At 31.0% G+C, this 23,534-nt stretch overlaps 1 protein-coding gene across 2 annotated transcripts; it reads right to left on the bottom strand.

The window, feature by feature from the left end:
- Positions 1–76: 76 nt before the first annotated feature.
- Positions 77–23,424, bottom strand: LOC140040355 (LHFPL tetraspan subfamily member 2a protein-like). Of its 2 annotated transcripts, none has more exons than XM_072086224.1 (3): positions 23,367–23,424; positions 10,134–10,980; positions 77–1,715 (listed from the first exon to the last, which is right to left on the bottom strand). In XM_072086224.1, exons 2-3 carry the CDS (start codon positions 10,570–10,572, stop codon positions 1,456–1,458), a joined length of 699 nt encoding a protein of 232 aa, XP_071942325.1. In that variant the 5' UTR covers positions 10,573–10,980; positions 23,367–23,424; the 3' UTR covers positions 77–1,455. The 2 variants fall into 2 exon arrangements, with proteins under 2 accessions (XP_071942325.1, XP_071942326.1); XM_072086225.1 differs by lacking the exon at positions 23,367–23,424 and adding an exon at positions 17,989–18,092.
- Between the last annotated feature and the right edge of the window lie 110 nt (positions 23,425–23,534).

The following is a 23,534-nucleotide window of genomic DNA, read 5'->3' as shown; positions in this document are numbered from 1 at the left end:
TATACTTAAAGTATACTCTATACTTAAAAGTATACTCTATACTCAAAAGTATACTCTATACTTAAAAGTATACTCTATACTTAAAAGTATACTCTATACTCAGAAGTATACTCTATACTCAAAAGTATACTCTATACTTAAAGTATACTCTATACTTAAAGTATACTCTATACTCAAAAGTATACTCTCTATACTTAAAAGTATACTCTATACTCAAAATATATATATTTCCTCTTTAAGAGAAAGAAAATGTGTATATATGAGAATCGAAAATGCAATATTAAAATTCACTTTGCTATCCATCTGATCAGAAAAATGTTGCAAAATTATTGTCTCAAACAAAACCAGATGTAGCACACCCTCTATAGTACAGAAAACCATGTATCCTCTATAACATGAGCTATGCAGTTGATGCCTATTCACAGTTAGTTCTTTCCATAAAACCATTTTAAATAAATATAATACAATAAATAACATCTATTAATATCTATAATATCTTATTAAATAATTACTGGATAAAACTATTAAAGGAGATACAAATCAAGGTATACAGAATATTTGAGAAAAATTTAATAAAAAATAATAAAAAAACAAACCTTGGGTAAAATATTCTTTATGTTTTTCTTTGGTATTTCCTCAAAAAAGTAATATTATTAAAATAAATTATAATGAATATAATTACTAAGAATTGTCTAATCATCTATTACAAGAATTACAGATGGATAAAAAACAATTTAAATAACACCTTATTAACATAGCGTTTAACCCCCAATAACAGACCACCCAACTTGAAAAAATTAAATATCGGTATTTATTAAAGTATGTCCAAACTATAGAGGGTGCTTTTAAAATTACCTCAAATCATAGAGGGCACTATTAAAAAATAGAAAGATATTGCAGCATCTATAATAGTAAGCATGCGTATGTCATGGCGTGCCATAGGCGGAAAACGCGGTACCAACTCAATATTATTATATATTATATAATTATGGACCGATATTATTGTTAGTAGTTTTGTAATAATCTCTTATCTATATCTAGAGCCTAGCGGCAGTAGATATTATAAATTATGGAGATATTTCGTATGTTTATCTAAAATTTCGGGAGAAATTGTTTTTTAGTGGGAGATGACTACAAATATGGGTATATTATTGGGAGAGTTGGGAGGTCTGCAATAAGCATATTTAAATTACAGTAGGCCTACTAGTACTAGCAACCTTGTTAATAGAAAACTATGTGGCATGTGTATTAAAATGTCAAATTATAATACTGCTTTTTTACTGCAATAAAAAAAGCTTACAACCAGGTTAAAAAGTAAACAAAATGTAGATACTGCAGTAACTGCAGTAGAAAAATGTAGACATGGTCCCTTGCAATCTCTGTAACTTAAGCCATCTAAATATGAGCTAAATTGTGGATCTTCTCAAGTACTGAAAGTTTCATGCTTAAGTACATCTACCAACAGAGACAAATCAACGATTTGCCTTTGTTGATCTCATCTTGAATTTCGTCCTGTGAGGTTGATATATCTGCTTGAACGGATAGTACGGAACAAACAAATAATAACACTGTAGATCCCATCGCTGTGAAGTAGGCCCATCCGACTCGGCAATCGCCGACTTGGAAGGGCGCTGCATCTTCTCCGCATACCTGCTGGACCGCATCTGATCCCCAGCCAATCGGGTATATGCATAGGGCTATGATGATAAACAAACCTGCAAGGAATTAAAGGTAAATTAAATAAATTACCATATACTAGTTAATATATACATTTTTGTGTCCTTAAGATGACATTCAAAGAACAGGACATTATTCAGTATCATATTCATTTATGGTAGAATGATTTATATCTTGTGTATCATCTTTGACTGATGAGTCAAATAACACCTTACATAGTACAAAGATGAATGTACTATGTGGTGAAATTCCAAGAAAGGAGTCAGCCAAGGGGCAGATTATTTTGGCTCTAAAACAAAGTTGCTATGTAGTGTATTGCATGAAGAATGTTTCTTCTAATGAAATGATTAATACAATGACCTAACAGTTAGACAAAGCTTGTAAAGTACATTGTAGTAAACAACAACAAAAACAAGTGCCACCTGACGTGGACCAGAAATGAAGTACATTTCTGAAAAATGATGTAAGATTGTCTTAAATGATTCCACAGGTGTAAGAATCTTCTACCAAATGTTCACATATATTGTTTCTTTGGTTTATTGCCAATGTAACTATAAAACCAACTTTCATTTCACAACCTACTGTAAAACTGCCATGTAAAATTCTCTGATTACTAAATACTATTGGTAAGGTGTGATATACCTCTATGGTAGGAGACTTGTTTTTAAACAACTGTTGTTGTTATTCTATAGCATTGGAAACTTGATCAGCTGTTTATATATTATCATCTTACAGTAGTTTAAATACAGAAAATGTACTGTACTGATCACACCTATTTTTTCAATTCTTAACACAACCAAACATTAATTCTCATAGTAAAAATGAATTTTAATGATGAAATATCTAGGTAAGTAAAACCCATGATTGCAATAATATATTAATCAAATGAGATTGTCATGTGATGCAAATATCTCCACTCCCCAAACCTCATAAATACTCCTGGAGGTGTTGAGGTGTTAGATGATGGCCCTTGTGGCTTGATGATCAGTGATGAATCCTTTAATGGCTTACATGTTTTTAAGCATTATGTTGAAAATCATATGATAAATTTGTACAGTATATAAACTTCTATGTCTGCATTTATTACATACATGCATATAGCTGTTACATCATGTTCAAGTAATACAAACTTATGATGGTTAATAATAGGCAAAAGGTAACTTTGCAGATAACGAAATAATTACACATATCAACCAATTAGCACCATAATTGGTATATTATATTTTTTTAATTGTATATTATTAATTATGAAAGTCTAATAATAAAACATTATGTGTCTGCTATTTTGATTACTATGAAACGGTGAATAACCTAAAGAATGTACATGGCAATATACAGTAGTTAATTGTCATTATATTATTAATTTGATGTACTTTCGATTTGTACTATATCAAAGGTGAATGACCTACATACTGTGTATGACAATCTCTCAACCCACTACTACAGTAATATTGTTTACAACTTCCTCTAATCCCTACCACACAAGTTTTACTTTTTAAAATACTGTATCACAACTAAAATCCACTATATCTTGTTCTGTTTACTTCTGTTTACTATTTACTTTTTCAAGCTACAAGGTTAATCATTTGTGAGTAATATTATCAGACTTCCCAAAGTGCCACAATGTCTTACCTCAACAATAATAATGGGCTGATGTGGGCTCTTAACCTTGTTGGACCATGACGCTCTTGCGTCTGTAGCCTGGAGTTGCCCCAGAACAGGATAAATAAGTGTTAATAGCATTATGGTATTGTATTGAACACAGAGCATAATTGTGGGTGTCTGTAGCACAAGTTTAACTGTTTATGAAGGTCATGGTATACTTTGAAGTGATTTTTTTTTTTAAATGACCATAACTGATTCATAGAGACAAGACCTGAAATCATCCTTCCCCACCAAGATATATAATTATTATCACAACACTTCCTAAAATGAAAGTCTTCAACACAGCCTTAGTCATCACTACCAACTGTTTCTAAAATATGATAATAACTTGTTTTATGATTTATCACCCCCTGGTAGAATCTGGGTTATTGTCACTTCCTTCCTGTCTTCATAGACAGTGACAGGTCTCTTTAAAATAAGTCCCATGAAAATACAATGACAGATCCTTGAAAATTAAACAAAAAAATGTATAATTTATTGTATATTTAAATAGATTATAGTGAACTAAAGTAAACTATGAAAAGAAACAAAGGAAACAAAGTGCTGTACGTGGGCAAAGTTTTATGGTGCCAATAAAATCAGTACAATACAGTACTTATAAATAAATTTCACGTAATTTACTTTCTATATTTAATTTTTAATCAATAACAATACTTCTCTGAATTTTACCAACAAAACAATAGTGCCAGTTGCTACCATTTTATAGTTGTTTCTTGGTAATTATTTTATGCCAGTACTGTATTTTGTAATAAACTGGTTTTCCTTTAAAATTGTTTAATATGTTGTCCCTCCAAAGTAATAGGTTAAACAAATTTGATTTGAATATATACTTTAAATACACATTAAAAATGATCCACACATAAATTTCAATATAAATATGCCAAATATTATTTGCACAGCCAGTTTGCTACAGGAATCTGATAGAATCACCTACATGATGACATAAGTGAAAATTCATAAGTAGGACATTACAAGTGACATTTTATAAAGGTTAGGTAAAAGTCAAAAGGCCAGATACAAATACTAATACTCAATAGGTATTTAACAGCAGAGATTATGTAGCAACGATCAATTCTGAACAAGCTATATCCTACAGAATTAGTGAATGATGATGATACCCCATGATGACAAATATATACCTTGTAATGCAAGATTTAAATAACTGTTGGATATATATACAAAAATATACCTAATTTTTATTATATACTATCAACGAGTGTGTAGTGTAAAATAGCCGTAAAATAATGAATTATTTTCTGGTTTGTCATTTTGTTCATTTTTATCATAAATATAAATAATAATAAAAGTGCAATGGTATTAAAAGCAAATAATTACATCTATATGATGAACAGTTTGACTAGGTTCCTAATAAACTAGTGGATTTTTATTTACTGTTTTTCCAGACTTTTAGAGATATATTTAACAAAATAAATTAATATAATTTGAAAGCAGGATAGATATATACACAAACATTATATTATATTCCCTAAAACACTAAAAATGTTTTTTGTTACCATTTAATAGTTAAAAAGATGATGAGAATGATGTGCAGATCTCACTCAACCATCTTATATTAAGGAAGATACAGAGAACAATAACATGACCTACAGGTTTGCTTACTCTACTCTGAAGACAATGCCTACTTGATGACAACTGGAAATTACTACTTCTTGCTAATATTATGAAACGCATCATCACCATAATCTTCATCATCTGTAAGGAATTGTACTAATTCATTTACAGATTGGTTTACAGTGGCTAACAGCAGGTCAACCATAGATGGGTCAACTCTTAACACAGCGTTTAAGGCTGTGACCATTAATTTCCAAAATCAATACAAACATCACTCCATTTCCATCTTGCTAAAAACTAAACAAAAATCTGGCTACGTGAAACAAAATCAAGGAAAACATGATAAAAACTAACTGGCATGATGGTTGCGAATCCAATTAGGTCAACTATATTAATCTTCGTTAAGTGATCATTTATTTAAATTGAAATCTAATTTTAGAAGATTATCAACAACTCTTAATGACTTCCAATTAAAATAAATGTTGTTTTCAAGAGAATTCTGAGCAATTTAATCAAAACAAGATTTATCAATCAAATTATTAATAAGTAGTGCAATTAAAGGTAATTGTATAAAACTAGCTCTACAGTCATACAGCAACTAACATAAAGCCATATATAATATTGCACAAGGAGTGAGAGAAAAATTTATTTTAAATTATAAAAATCAGCATAATTTCAATGAATTACGTACAGATACTAAAATAAGAGAATACATTTGACTGCAAAAAATTCAATGTATCTAGAATTATAAAGTACATTGAAAATAGTTCAATAACCCACATTTACCATAAAAACCTAATGTATTATTTATTATTTTTATTAATATTTTAACAGTGTAATATTCATAAGGCTATTATTGGTATCACATATTTTAAAGTAGCCAACAATATGTTATATTGTTTACCAAAGTATTCCTTCAAAAAACAAGAACCAATTCTTCTATTCTAAACACCAGTAATACCTAGCAATGTTAAAACTATTTATTTAATGGATGGGAACTATCCCATGCTTTATTAAAAATCTGGGTTTCATTATAAGGCTTAGAAGTGGTGCTGTTCAGGTCATAAAACAGCTCTTACACTATATCACATCACAAGAATAGCAGTGGTGCTAGCCTAGTTTAAATCTAGAAACACTTGCATTCAATTTGACCATGTAAAAAGCAGCAATAATTCAAGATGTGTACAATTACAAAACTATTTGATGTTCTTTCATTTCATATACTTTTGAAGTTGGATTGATGGATTTATCATTGGCCAACTCAGAGCTATATTTTTGAAACATTAAAAACAGAACGTGCCAACATAATTATGTTTTTCCTGTTTGACTAACTTTGCAAGTTTTACATGTCTCTACATGCATTTACAATTGCATGAATGCCAGAATGATGTAGCCAAGTGTCACATTAAGTAAGTACACACGTTTCAGAGAAACGCAAACAAGGTACAGTACAGTATGTTTTAACACTATGATCAACCTCTATTCAGGGGACATCCCTAATAAGGTACTGACGATTTGTTGGTTCCTGAAGGTTTTACTGATAATATCACCTGTGAAATGTACAAATTGAATTGAACCGTGCAAGTTAAATCTACAAATTCAATTAGTTAAACATTAACGGAAGAATTCTATAGACCTATCCAGCCGACACAAAGCCTAATGAAGCTGTTATCATACCAGTGTTCACACATAAAGAATACTCACTAAACACAACAAGCTGATGCTCCTAAAAATTCTGTCATAATACAATTATGAAATGCGTACATTGTTAGCCAGGGGTTGGATTCTACATGCATGGATGGATAATGTGGGTTATTTTTCACCTGAGAAAACATTGTATCTTTTTTTGCCTCAGGTGTTTTGAATATCAGTGTAATAAACCTGTGAATTGTTACCTCCTAAACATCCCAGATAAAACCCTAATAATATTTATGCTAAAGGGTACATTGTACTGTCTAGTCTGTAGTGTGAACAAATGTCATGGATGTGATTGTGCTCGGCGGGAACTTCAAAGTCTTCTACCCAGCCTAAAGCTTAAGGTCTTTCACCCAACATAGCGCTGACATATACAGTAGGTACCTGAAAAGTACTGTTTTATTTATTTTTATAATTTTTTCAATCCAGTTATGTTTTTGAAACCCACTATATAGCTGCATCCCTGATAATGTATATTTATTGGTTGAAAAAAATCTATATCATTCATTCACTACAGTCCATACAATTTATTACAATATACAGTAAATGAAATTAGCATACACAATTCTGTAATGCTATCTAGAACAAAATTACATATAGCTTTGTATGGAAAAAACTAGAACGCTCTGCTATTTACCATACTATAAAAATAACTGAAATTTTAAGACAACATAGTTTTTCCACTATTATTACGATAGTAGCACACTTTACGACGACGAAGCCAGTGCAATTGTAATAATGATAAGATCTAATGTATGCATTTCCCTTGAGACATCGTCTTGTATAGCTTCAAGCTATCATGGTTTCTGTAGAGATTATTGTAGTTGCTTGCATTAGATATCCTTGCCTGTTTAACGTGTAAATTGAATTTGTATTGAGGAGAACATTTCATCTATGTTTACATTATAATTCAGATGGGGGTTTTTTTTTTCAATTATGGTTTAAACAAAAATAAATTAACAGTATTCATTTTATATGAAAACCCTACAAATTCAATATGTTCTTTTTTTTTATCACATCACAAGTAAATGGAAATAAAAAGAATTATCCAAATAATAATTTATTTCTCCATAGTCTTGCACTTAAAGCACCACAAAAGAAAATAAGATTTGTATACCTGGAGGTAATTACTAAGCCAGTCGTTAAATCATTTAATGACTCAACTCCATAGTGACCCAGGTCACAAATCCATTAGTATTCACCCATTTGGGTCAGGTTTGGTTCCACTATAAGTCTTCTCTTTTGTTTTACACAAGACACTGATCCTCGCCCTTTTGTTTACCTGTCTAGCGACAGTTTCTTGTTGTTCTACCTTCCGGCCTTCCTTCTCAATAGGATCACAGTGTCTCTGTATCAATGTTGATTCTTTTAAGTGAATAGCGCATTTCTAATGATGCATGAGTGAATCTGGTACTTCTACCCTTGAACCTCCCTGGTCACCCTATCCTCTGTGTTTAATTATTTTGTAACTATACTACTTCCTCTGTCTTTTTGTGTATTTTCAAATGTCACTAATCTCCATAATAACTATTATGGCACCTGTTCTACTGACCTGCTGACCAGGGACAACATAAAAGGAAAAAGGGCTCAATTTCACATATCCCATCCATAGCTCTATGAATCACTAATCTTAGTTTTACAGTATTTTACTGACCAGTGGTCCAATACCACCATCAATTATCATTATAACATCTTGTTCTCGTTTTTTTTGTGATTTGATACTTTTTTTACTGTTTGTGCGACTATGTTTTAATGTGTGTACTTTCAGCCAAAGTTTCAAGCCATTCATGAGTTTGACAATAAAGTTTATTGAATTGAATTGAAATTCTACTACTATAGTACCACTACCAATGCTACAACCACAACCAATGTTTCTAGTGATCCACACTCATCCTTGTTAAAAATTTATTATGATTGTGCACCTCCTCTCCTCTACCCCCCTTCCCACCCACCCACTTTAAAAAATCCACACCTGCTAACAAAACCACCACTAGTACTATCACCCACCAGAAACCACCAAACCACAACCGATGCTCTACCACCTTCTTGCAATCCAATTTACATTTTTCTGTTAAAATGTACATATTTTCCATAATAAAATGTTTCATAAATAAAAAGACAGTGGAACCGTAATTACGTAGCCATAACATCGGCATGGGTTCGAGGCTCACTCACTCCATGGTTCTGGTGGTAGAACGAGTCTTCTCGGATAAGGACTATAAACCGTAGGTCCAGTGTACACATCTAGCTCGTGTGCACTTTAAAGAACCTAGTACATCTTTCGAGACGAGTAGGGGGGTTACCCCGGTGTATTAGTACATCACAGCCACTGATCACCAACTGGGCCCTCTGGGAGACCAGTCTTTGACTGAAGAGGTTACCCAGTATAAATATATATTTCAATCAATCAATCACCAAACCACAACCGATGCTCTACCACCTTCTTGCAATCCAATTTACATTTTTCTGTTAAAATGTACATATTTTCCATAATAAAATGTTTCATAAATAAAAATTGTAACAAACGTAAGATAGCAACTGGTATTGGCCACTGCTTATCATGTGTATTAAATTACAGCAAAGCAATATAAGTTATGTACAGCAATATAAATTCTGTACGACTGCCATAAAACATACAACGATGCAGTGTAACATGAGCTGCTGTTCGAAACCAGTCTTTACCATCATGGGAAAAAGTATACATCAACATCTATTATTTAAACACACTGAGAAACTGTAGTCTACTCAATATGCAATCAAAATATCACATAACTCACAAGAAGTTGACCAATGCAGAAAAACATGTCTTGTATTAATGAACAGAAAAAAATAAAAATTTTACCTCAACAAATTAATACAATCATACTATTTGAAGAAAATTATCACAATTAATTAACTAGTGTGACCGGAAAACTGAATTGTACAGTAGCATATGTATGGTATGAGGCTATTTACAGGACACCTAGGGCAAGAGATAAGGCGAACCCCTAGGCAGGTATGAGGTTGTTTGAACAGTTTTTCTAGGCTTTGGTGTGAGGATAACCATAGGATATTTACTCTGGTACCATAAAGCTGTTTCATTGAGATTTTGAGAATGACAGACTACTGTACAACATGAACTCATTAAGAAGTTCAAGGGTATATCTTTACAATTCATGTCAACACACTACTCAACATCATCAAAATATTGACACAATATTAAAGGTGAACTGGACTTTTTTTAACACTCTCACTAATTAAGCCTTTGTCTCCATAGTGGTTGATGTATTTTGTTATTGTAAAGCAGTGTTTGCTATTTATAAATTCAAAATGTCTACAATCAAATGTATAAATGGATAAAATACTGAAACAAAAAAAGTACATTTAAAAAAAATAAAATGTATGTTTTTTGTGTAAAAATAAACAAACATAAAAAAGCATTAAAAAAAACAAATATTACCAGAAACAAGTACACTCATTAATTAATGATTCATAAATGTAATATTGAAAGATTTATAAATAAAAAAATAAAAAATAAGGCTTACCTGCAACAGCTTGTAAAAATCCAGAAACTGTGAAAATACTTTTATGACAAATGCTGCGTTTACATAAACTAATAAAGGCCACACAAAAAACAAAACTTAAAATCAGAAAACCAAATGCATAAAACACTACAGACGCCTTCCAATATCCATTTGCAATTTCCCCAAAACTTCTTGCGTATGTTGTACATAAAATAGAATCTGATAATCCACGACTTTCTTGTGAAAACCGAGTTAATTGTCGACAGCTACTAAAAATCCCAATAGAAGGGCTCCAAAGTTCTTCCGATACGTCAGGGTTGGAATGATCACCAATGTATTTGTTACGAGGTTCTCCAATCAACCAATAAGGCTGCGCAAGAGCGATCAAATGTCCCAATGTGACTGCTATGCTTAGCAGTGACCATAACAATGATCGGGATGTTACGATTACAAAACACATAATTGCTTTTGATACTGGATGATAGATGAAAGTGTCTTCTTCACTGAGATGTTAAATGTAAATGTTTATTTTTCTGGTCAAAAACAACTATTGGTAAACAGCAGACGTAGGATGGTTTTTGAGCCTCTAAACAAACTTCGGTCTTAATTATCCTCGTTCTCTGAAATGCACAATCTTCTTATGGTGAATTGTTTTATACTGTAAAGTTTATCTTAACCAAGAAACTGCAATGCTGTTAATGTCTTTAATTCCCCTATTTTAAATGTTTTACCATCAGGTTTCACCTCTTTACAAGTAGCATTCTCAGATTGAAACGGATTAACAACTTGACAAGCTTTCCAATGATCCTAATGGATGTTGCTATGGTTTTAGATGAATACGACAGAGCCGACCAATTACATCACAGACCTGGATGAGGTAATAATAAGATGTGTGAATAAGATGAACGATAAATGAATCTCATTTTGAAACAATCAGAAAGGAATTAAAATGGCAATTGCAAGCTCATTCAGTCCCTCTCATAAGAATACATAATGTCTATAATTTACATAAAACATTGCTCTATTTATATTAAATTATGCTGACATAAAATACAATTCACAAATATTTACAGTTCTGATACTCAATTAAATTAATACATGCAAGGAGGGTGTCTAAGAATTTGAACTATAACATGAACACTTCAGTGGTCTAATGGTAGGATATCTGCATAAAGAGGACAATTTTGGGCTCGCATCTCAGTTGAGGTACAGTAGCTTTTTCAAAATTTCACCGTTTATAAATTATTTTCCAAAACATTACTGGGCAGTTTGGAGTTTCTCTATGCTTCTAAACTTTAAATTAAATAATTAAATACATTACTACGACATTTTTACTAAAAGAATTTGCTGCTATTATTTGCTGTATATGACACATTATGTACAAAGTTGAACCTTACCAACTACTGTGATGAACGATGTGGTGAGAAATCAGAAAATGAGTAATCAGTAAAAGTATAACGTTAGGTCAGCAAGTTAAAGGCTATCATGCTCATTTAGCGTTGACATTATCGGGAAATTGATACATAATTATTTGCGCATCTTCGTTAATTAAGAAAGCATGCTGATACAAGTAACTCAGTGCTCAGGTACTAAATACAATTTTTAAAGCAGTGACATCATAGCGGATTCTCATCCTGCCACTCGATCTTGTTTAAGCTATGGTTCATACTATGATGTAATGAAAGCACAACATATAAAGCGAGTTGACCAATGACAAGTGACAGTTCAAATAATAATCCATAGTTTGTGATTGGTCAAATTACTTGTGTTGAGCTTTTGTCATTGCATTTTGTCTTTGAGGATTGTTATTTCCTCAGGCCAACCAATATCATTTTTGATATTTCCAAATGTCCATACTATCTACTACTAGTAGCGGTAGATGAGAACAGATTCTGGTACTGTATACTTCTTTCGAACAGTTCTTACAGTGATTGGATACTAGATAGTAATTAACAAAAGTACATGAGTGAACCACATCAATTTACATCAAACTAAATCATGATTTACAAATGTCAAACACAGATACTAATGGATGCTTAGCGCGCATACTTATATTGCCTAATGTAAGATGCAGACATCTTGAAGATGAGAAATCTCTAGATTGCCTATCTAATATTCTTCAGACGACCACTTGAAATATAATCTTCAGCAATATTGTCTGAACACAATTTGAAAACTGCCAAAAGCATCAATCAAGCAACATGCTTTGCATATTGAACAAGACTGGACTTTCATTAAAAAAATCATTTACTATAATAAGAAAAAACATCTCCAAAATATTACAAATAGCTTTAATAATTTACCAAACTATAATATTTCTTATGTAATCTTTTTTCTTTTAACCACCAACAACAATTGCATACAGTGATACCCTATTTTAGGGAACATCTCCAGGACCAAATAGACTTGTAGGCCTATTTGCTACAATATAAACCCTGTCTTTGATGAATGACCTCTGAGAAGAAATGGACCATCTAGTTACTTTTCAACTCAAATGCATTTCAAGTGAGTTGTAATGAATAACAAAAAGCAATGAAGTATAGAACTAGACGATAAAAACACAATATTATGTAGACACAATTATTATTATTATAATATTCTATAGAGAAAAATCATTGAATGCATGAGTAATTCAGTAATGAGTTTTATATTCTACAGATATCATAGGTTCTAATAATTAATATCTTTTAAGATAAATATAAATTTTAATCATATTAATGTTATTCCTGTTTTTAATAGTGAAGCAGAAAAGCATTTTGCATTTAATTAATTCTAAAATCAAGACATGTTATCTGAATAGTTTGTGTAGATCCACTATTCATAAAAAAACAAAACAGGCAATGATGTGTCTGTTCAAACTGATTTGTGAGGTGCAGTAGGTGTGGTCAGAGGTAACTAATTTCCTTAAAATTACCTATTGATTATTTTTAATTATGAATGTAATCAGTTTGTATAATCAGCTTGTTTCACAGAACCATTTGTATTCCTTATCTATCAAATTCTGTCAAAAAATGAAATATAAACAAATGAATGTAAACCAAATTAAACCAAAATAGGAATTGGAATAAATAAAGATGTAACTACTGCAGTGTTATTGTACTAGTTGAGGTAAATTTGAAATTCAGATGATCTCTTAATAATTGTTCTTTATAATGGTTACTCAGAAATCTTCAAATTGATTAATGATCTATATTACTCAGCCTGATATAAGTAATTTGTGGTTAGAGTTAACACAGTGGGTACGTTACAACCTACAGTAGTCCACTGTCCTGTTTGTGTCCTGGTTTACCAAGAGAGGAAACTCTCAGGACTTCATGTACACGTTTTATTTATTGGAACTGATAGCAAAGGAGGACATGATAAATTTAATGACCTAGAATTGAGAAATTCTATCATTGTCATTGTCACCAACAACAATTGTCTTTATTTACATTTTGGCATACAAATTCCCCAACCATTGAAGTACGATGATTCAACAACAAATGTAACAACAACTATCTTTATTATCGCAATTAATTTACAATACAATGTTTCTTAAATTAGGACTTTCTTTAGGCATACCATAAACATGACTACCTGTTTTTCATATCAATGTTGGATATTTATGACATCATCATGAACCTAGAAGTATTATTAATGACAATTAAGTGTGACGTTATTTGTACCATACAGTACAGTACTTGATACATTTAAGAAAATACTTTAAATTAAGTAATATATGAATCGAACCTGCAACCTAAGATCACTCACTAACCTGGTGTTCATACTACTAGACCACTAATAAGATGGATAAGATTGGATTTGAGCTTATAAGCAGTGGGTGCTATACTAATTTAGTTGATAGCATTAAATACAGTAATTGTAAAACAAATTCAGGGGAATTGTGTTGAATAAATGGAAACAAATATACTATCTTCCACATAGCCATAAGTTTACACTTTGGAAAATGACATACCTATTGTATTATTAATATCTTAATTATTAATCACAAATTAGAATCACCATCATTATCATCATTTTCAATAATCAATGTATTTCTCCGACTTACTATGTTGACAAGATGACAATCATAAAATTATACAGACATCTTAAGTAGAATTCGTAATTAACTCAACTGAGAATAGACCTAAGGTCTAAACATCAGCACAGCTTATCATTGAAGCTAAACTGATTAGGGAATAACTTTACCAAATTAAGTATTAATATGATAATTAAATGTAGAAAAATTGCTTATTCTTGGCTCTGATACTTATTCCTACTGGATAGTAGGTTAAGTAGAGCGATGCTTAGGAATATGTGGGAAAATATTTGAACTCATTTTCTTTGGACCATGGGCTCACATTAATTACTTCGGTGGAAGTAAATATTAAAAATGACAATTTTTAAGATAAATCATCAAATTCAGAGTTGGATTTATAATTCAAACTAATTTACTGTATTTTGGTTTCATTAGAAAAGCATGAACTTGGCGCTAATTTTGTTTTCTCAATTGTAGTTGTCCAAAATTTGTTTTCATTTATTTAGTGTTTTACAGTACAGTACAAACTAAAATATTTGTATTTATTGTAAATAAAAAAATACACTACTCTTTCACAGACGTCAAACAAATATACATACTGTATATGTACATATTTTTAATTGACATTATAAATACATAAATTGTTTTACTTCATCAAATACATAGTTTGTTTTTGTATAGTATTTCATAACAAATATTAACTTTGTTGTTGATTTCTTTTTGAGTGGGATAATTGGTGGCCATAAGTCTAGACAACAGCATATGTTTTTACCACATTACATTATGTTATAATTTCCTTTTTACATTTCCACAAAAATACTTTTTCTGGATGTTTTTGATCCATAAATACCTCAGGGAATTTGTCAGGAGACATGAGTAATTGAGAATCATCTCATCTTTGAACGAAATTTACAACCTGGGGTCGACTAGTGAGAGCAAGCCCTGTCAACGGGTCAGACATGGTTCACTACTTATCTGGAATAAATTTTAAGTGAATAAATGCAGATAAAAATAAAAATATATAAAATTGCTTTACAACAGATTACTTTTATAGTTTAAAAGTCAATTTATTGTTTAAAATTAATTATTTAGCTTCTAATAGATTATGACCAAAACACCTTGATAATTATCCCACAGTTTCAAGGTTACAGACAAAACAAGTATTACCACTCAAATTTGATAGGAAATGCACTTTTGACGTAAATACAGTATATTTTTGTACAGTTTTCTTTGTTTGCAAGTGGTTTCTTCTAAATAATATCAAGAATAGGCCTATTTTAAGTTTTTATGCTAGATTTTGCTCCCAAGTAATTAGTCTCACCCCAAAGGTCAAACAAATAACCATTATTTACCATAGCAGATAAATTGTGCACCCAGATCATATGATTATGAATTATACAGTATATTAGTTTGTGTTGCTTACTCTAATCACATACTATTTAGCAAGTTCTTTTTTCACAAAAGTGAAACAGTTGATGCAATATTCTGATGTACAGTATTACACAATGTTGACATTAGCATGCATCATGTCTGTCTGTTAAAATAAATATTAATGTCTGTTAAAATAAATACTGAAAGATTACAAAACTATTGTGATGAATTGTTACCTTTGTACTACAGTATACTAAACTTAGTATCACTACTTCGTAGTACACTTTGGACCAAACAGTTTTTTTTAATTTTGTGAACTTTTTAAAAACCCAATGAAGTATAACTGTTGATTTTTATTGAGATAAAAATACATTCATAGTTGATAATAGACATTGTAAAACTTTACATACAATTTTTAAGCCACAATTGACAGTGGGGTTAGCAATTATCAAACAATTGTCAGTACCAAGTTCTCAACTAAGTGAATGCATTAGTAGAAAATTATTATTTAAATATCTTTGTTTGATACAATAACAAATTTTATTAGAATCGTCTGGTGTGGTTCACCTCATCAGAAAAACTAACCTGCAGTATTAACAAAAGGATTGTACCTACATTTGGGATATAATATTCATGAAAATATAATTATGTGTAATTAAGCTACAGCATGGTGTAGACTTAGGTATTCCATCCATGTCTAAAAGTTGTATTGAAAATTGCCATTACTGTAGTTGAGATATATATATTTGTATGGGCTAGTGTTGCCCGAAAGCTCTGCTAACTTCTCTGGCTGTTTTACTTTATCGTTTTGATTTAGCTTTTCGCTTCTTTTTTTGTATCTCCACATTGATACCCACAGCATTGTCATTTTTTCAGTAATTTGCCTTTGGATTTATATATTTTTTTTACAGATTACTCCAAAATATTATGAGTTCAATATCTTTAGATTAGACAGTTACAAACCTACGCAATTACTATTATTTCATTGATACTACATAGGGCCTATTATTATTAGAATTAATTATTTTTCCTTGACATTTTAGATAAAATTAAATGGAAGGATTTCTTACAATAATATTTCATATCTCATCTTTTTATACTATTAAGTATTACATTCTATCTAGAGTATTTCTTTTTTATTGTCATGTCGTTTATCAATATAAAACCTTCAAATGTATTAGAAGTACTAAACTATTTTGACAGCAAGTAAAAGAATTACATCAGCAGACTTATCTATAAATCTATGGATCAAACCTTCAATGGATTCAATTTTACAGTACAGTTGCTGTATGTTAAACACCTGTATTGCTTGCGCATTCAAATAAATAATGCCTTGGTATACAGACTTTCCTTCTTATTACTAGCACCACCAGTGATTCTAATGCTTATGACACACCATGTATGCCAAAAATGTTTTTCTTTTACGAATAATAAGCTGAATCGCCATCTAGAACCCTAGTAGTAGCAGGAATGATGTAACAATATTATGAATTTAGGTCAACTTTAAACTCACATAATGTTTTAGTTCAATTTTATTATTAATTAATCATCAATACAGTACTCTGAATCAAATTCCACTACAAAAAAAGTACTTTCATGTACAATAGGCAGTAGGGTTACATTCCTCTTTCTGTATAAAACAAAGTATAACACTAATAACTGGAGGCAGGTCTATGTACTTTTGAAATAAACTAAACAGCAGTCAACTCTGTTGAATTACATGCTGACAGACATAGCAAGGTCTTTTTGTTTTACTTTCTCAGAAGTTAAAATTGCTATAGTACTGCACACAGTATAGTATATTATATAAATCAAACATAGCTTTTTAAGATAGCAAGACTGAAGATTATAGTAATGCCCTGTACTGTACTGTAATGTCAGAATAATATAGTTATGTTTATAAAAGTCAGGTTATAATAAACAATAAAATACATAAGATAAACCCACATATTCTAATTTGTACATAAATAACACCATGCATATTAAAATGCAAAATGCAAGCATGAACACATAAGGCTACAATAAAATATGGCTATATATCTTCATATTAATGTATAGTAGTATTTCCATATTCATATTTTGCATGGAATAACAAATATATTCAACATACTTTTTTTTACCTAAAATTTAAAATGAGTCATATAATGTTCAGTAGAAAAAAAAGCGATTCAACGCTACATTAACATCAGCTTAAGAATTAATCATGCCGTACCTAGACATTATCTTTATTGCCGCTGTCAGCATCTTTCTATTATTATAATAATGCATAAATGTCATAGTTGCTATAGTAACTTAATTATGTTTATTATTTAGCTAACTGAAGTACTCAAGTAAGCTATCTGCTATGTTCTAAGTCACTGCTTTATTTGCACTGTGACTTGAAAGTATCAATTCTAAACTCTGCCAATAATCATTGGTAATTAAATAAGCAATAATATATCTTACATTTACCTGTAATACTATATAAATGATGTAACAATATCTTACCTGTAACACACTACACAGTTAAATATCTGATTCTTGAATATCATCAATAATATAAACACTGGGTTATAATACCACTTATTATTGTACCTATCTCCACCACACAACAATCCCATTGGGTTACAATACTTCAAATGACACACTTTACCATCTAACAATCTGATATGTTACACCTTCCCACGCAAATCGGTCATTCTGATTGGTTGAGTAATCATGATGTCATTAGACTCAGTTGTCCACAATGAAAGCCTAATAGTAAACCTTTCCCAAGGAAATCTAATGTGTCCTAATTAGATCATGGATTTTCCTTAGTTACACAAAATAGCATTGATGAATAATTAAGATAAATTGGAAATGATGAGAATTTTATATGAAAACCTCAAAGTGCCTTGAGCTATAAAATATAATCACAGGTTATTGCAGGTAAAGGATTTGTTCTCCTATGGCGTGTCCATTTTTATTTACATTTACAAAGTATTAAATTCTTTTACTTAGATCAGATTAGACGATAAGCAACGATAGTAAATATTTAATTTGGAATTTAATCTAAATGTGGATAAAAAAGAAACATTACGCACAATGGGATATAACTTTATACCTTCACACATGAGCTTAAATACATTAATACCATGGAGGAAATTAAATAAATATTATTATTGACATACTTTATTTTGAATGTTTAGGACTGTAAGAAGGGTGATTCAATAACTTTCAAAAGTAGGTGCAATTTTGAACCTTAAGTTAAATAAATACAGACAGTAGGATCCAACAAAGTGTTCCGTTGATAGGGTTTGAGCATAGTGTTGAATATATTTAGCCCCTCATTGCTTTATGGGAGAAAGTACCCTTAATTAATAGGGTAAAGTGAGAGGTGGTTCTACTATATACCATGTTCAGTCACTGTCCAGTTCTTTTTACCTTGAATGTGATAGGCCTACAGTTGCATAAGGGTAGTTCTACTGTGTACCCTGTACCATCAAAATGATAGTGTTCGGTCACTGTCCAGTTCTTTTTACCCTCAATGATTGTGGTAGCCTAATAGTTGTATAATATCATTGAATATTTAGCATGGGTAAAATACAAGGTGTTATATTGCATGTTCGATTTCATACAACACTTAATCTTTTAATAAGAGTATCAGGTTACTGAACTTTTCCTCCTTTGTTCTTCGCTTTCATCAGTTTGCATCGGTAACCCCTTTCATCCGTTTACGAACACTAATTGGAGAAGGATCAAGATTTTGTTCATTTTGTGATCGCGATCAAATGATGCAAGCATCAGGGTTAATTCAGGCATCATAATGTAAACAATTACTTGTATATAGAATGATCTAATATTTAGTGCCTTCGGTGTTTTGGCACTAAATTATATTTTCTAGCATACAACAATTAAAATTGTTTGATGTAAAATCGCAGCTTTGATTTGTTGGGTTTACCGCTTAAAGTTATTTTGTTTCACAATGATCACTTTCAAGAAATTAATTCAGTACTTTGCCATATATTCAATGATGTTAGAATATGTATAGGGTTTGCCAATTAGTTGCTTTGTATCTAAAATTGTTTGTGCGATAACATCCACAATTTTCAAGTTATCCTGAATTTTCTTTTGCAATACCTATATCCTAACAGACAATGCCTGATTTTAAGAAAATCGATATCATAAATCTTTATCTGTGTCTTCAATGTGGTTGAAATATTAAATAGTATGCCTACTGTCACTCACTGCATTTCGCAAAATATTTGGTCCTGTGCAATTTCTTTCTATACTTACCAATACCAATAATAAGGTATTTTACCATTTTTAGCAGTCATATGATAATTCTTAAAAGGAATGTGGTATACCACCATTAGTATGACTTGTACAATACTTCAAAGAAACAGATTTAGTGATTGGACAATACCGCACATTTTTATTTCTTTTACCTCACATTTGTAATTTTTATTTATACTGTACAAGTACTATTGTGTAAGTTCAGAGAAGAAATAGGTTCAAACAACATGGGCAATTGGTGGTTTATTACTTAACTACCATATCTACCATATATTTGTAGAAAAATACCTTTCCATTGTATATCATAATATGTTTAATTCTTGTTAAGGTATTGAACAAATTGTTATTGTTATCACAAACCAGCAACCTGTAGTGTATGACAGTCAAATTTTTTTCATGAAACCTTTACAAAAACTTGTCAAAAAGTTTCCTTTTAAGGTTAATATCCTAACTAAATGGATTGTGGGTATGTTTTAACCAAACTAACAACCAAACAAATTTTCAATTAAAGCTTTTGTTCTTTGATTACTTGTGCCCCCCTTGTGCCGCATGTGATCATACTCATCAGACTGTGACTGGCGCTTAAAAAATCATTAAACCTTTTTAGGATATCCTTTGTTAATGCTACTCAAGTAATCTCTTAATCAGAACTTTACTAAATCAATGTTATTGTTATACAGTACCCGGGAAGAGAGGACCTCACCCTAGATCTGATCAATATAACCCTAGCAAGCCCTATAGCAAGGGGTGGGCGTTTTTGTGTTCGGACAAATCCCTTTCCCTACAGGCAAATTTCATCTACTAGCTACTGTAGGCTAGACCTAGACCTCACAATATTTTCTTCAGTCAATAAATAATAATCTATTTCTTATTCTTCAATAATTCATGAACATATACCATGAACATTTCATTCTATTTTTCTTCATCTATGCTCTGTAATACAATAGAATGAACAAGTAAACCGGTTCAAATGCCATGAATAGTAAATAGGTACTGTACATGCCAGCAGGATTTCCCCACAGTTGCAATATAATATAAATAGTAATTTATTAACTGCATATGATGGTAATAAATTTACATGCAAATATAGCCAGCAGGGTATAAATGTATTATGTATCATTAAATCATAACTATTAGGTAGATAAGCTACTATTTGCTGTGTAAACAAATGGATCAATGAGAGAAAGGAACCTTTGTCTATTTATTAGTACTGTACTATTATATGAAGTCTGAGAATTGCTAAATAAAACTAATTTATATGATGTACATATATGAGAATACTAAGAGCATACATTTTCATAGTGAACCATATTAGTGTCTGTGCATTGATATATTAAAGACTCTTCCAACTAATTCTTATACCATTTAGATGACATATCTCAAAATTACCCATTTATTATTATATTATTGTTATACTTGATAACAGTGATGTAAACAACAACAAAAAAGTGGTGTGGTTGTCGTAAGAAGAGGGAACTATTCCTGTTCAAGTCACTGGGTTGTCAAAGGCCCCTGTAAAAAAAGTGGTACTGGTGGTTACGGCCCTGCATATAGTTAGCTAATAATATAGGTAAAATTCTAATGCAGCACATATATAAAAATATGAATTATTATATAATTTACATGTAAAATAATCTAGCAATATAATATAATTACGTTGAATGAAAGAATTATAATTATCATACTATATATGTTCATTCTATATTATAATCTCTTTTATTACTCCATCTGTTGTCATCTATATTTAACACACTTGTACTTGTTTGACATGTCTACCTTTATTTAGATTATTAATTTACCGATGGAACAGATGGAACACTATCTTTTAAATGGGTAGATCGAAGAGGTCTTTGGTTAATGAATCATTTGTTAAATCCTTGGGATGATAAATTATTTGATGACAGGCTTTTACTGCTGGTAGCTAAGTGATTGATCAATCTGTCATATATAGTCAATGACCTTTGTTTAAAAAAAATACTTTCTATAATAGAATTATTTATTTTAATTTTAATAAATAATGTTTCTAATTTACCCTATTCAATAATGTTTTTATGTTTTTGTCTGTGTAGTACCATAAAGCTCTGTCTACACTATCAAACTAGTTTGACAAAAAAAGTGTGATATGCCCAATTATGGTGGTGATATTACCAAATATGGTAGTGATATGACATCATCATGTCCATTATATGAGCACATAACATTTTTTTGTCGCATAAAGTTTGATAGTGTAGACAGAGCTTTATGAATTAAGTAGAGTAAACCAAGATTAATGTATACGCATCCAGCAATGTCTGAGTAGCCCTTAAAATAAATAGCATTGAATTTAGATTCCTGCACCTTGGTAACAATTCAGGGTAAAATCATGACACAATATAAATACACAATACTAATTTAAAATTGACTTCACATACTCATTGTCAAGGAGAGGATTAATTAAACCTAATTACCTACTCTTGCATTACATCCATTGTTTCAATTAAAAGAGCATCTAAGCCAAAGAAATTAAACTCAGATTCAATCAACTTGACCTTTGGATATATAAATGATCTAAGTACTACTCTAATCAATTAAAAGTTTTCTTTATCAAAAGTTGTTTTTGAGTATACCATTCAAGGTGGGGAAAAGGAAATGTCATTTGAAGCCAGGTACATAAGGTCACTAAAGATATTCAATATTAGCACAAACACAGGAAGATGCCACACCTCCGTTATATTCAGATGACAAAATTAAGATGACAAACATTTAATAAAACTTAATCTATGGTGGGATACTAACAATTATATGTAGTTACAATTACATTGGATGTACCTAAACAATTTAGATGAAACGTCTCAATCGACTGGGGCAAATGTTCCAGGGTTGAAATATACCACAACAAGTTTATTTTCACATTTTTGAATAAAAAAAAGTTGGTGAAAAAGAGCGAGGGTTAGGTGTATGGCGCGAGCGCTTGAGTAAAAAAGTGTGATGTGCAAGACTTGACATGTAACTGAATATATACTTATATATTACTATAGTATTGGTACAGCTTGATATTGCATGCGTAAATCATTTTATTCAATTATCTGAAAATTAATTTCATAGTTGAGTTGAACAGGCAAAGCATGCATAATCAATTAGTTAATCAGACATAAATTGGAACAATGAATTATTTTCTGGCCGATAAAGACGGGTAACAGACTTTATGCTGACCTAGAGAGAGCTGATCTTACTTAAATTTCAATACAATAGTTTTTTAGCACCTAGCCTAGGCCTAGGCAATTTTTACACGTTTTTAGTTTCAACAATGCCTGCTGTACAAGTTTAGTGAATTAAAGTAGGTCTTTTACTGTTTTTGGGATGATAAAACACTTTTAATCCGGTAACATCAATCAAGTCGAGGCCTGCCTGGTGCCAGCCTACTTTACAACCAACCTACATCAGGTTAAAGAACCAGACCAGAGAGCTAAGATAAGCTAGCTAGAGCAGTATGCATGCTTAGAATAGAATGAATGTACTGTACTTACAAATTGCATTAAATATGTTTTTCTTCTCCAAAATCACCATTATACGATCAGAAAATAAGTCAATTCATAATGTAAAATTAACAAAAAGAATGCAGCTTTACTTACCAAAATATTATATTCGAAATCAACTTTGAAAGGGACTGTTGAGAGCACCACACTCGGGACCACACTGCCTGCAGCAGACGACAACCAAAAAGTTAGATAGGCACTGTCAAATAGAGGGCGCTATATCAAAATTATTACTGTTATAATATTTTGATTTGACATTGCAAT

Source organism: Antedon mediterranea, chromosome 2, assembly GCF_964355755.1.
Source record: "Antedon mediterranea chromosome 2, ecAntMedi1.1, whole genome shotgun sequence".
Taxonomy (NCBI): domain Eukaryota; kingdom Metazoa; phylum Echinodermata; class Crinoidea; order Comatulida; family Antedonidae; genus Antedon; species Antedon mediterranea.
This window is presented reverse-complemented; position numbering and strand designations above follow the sequence as displayed.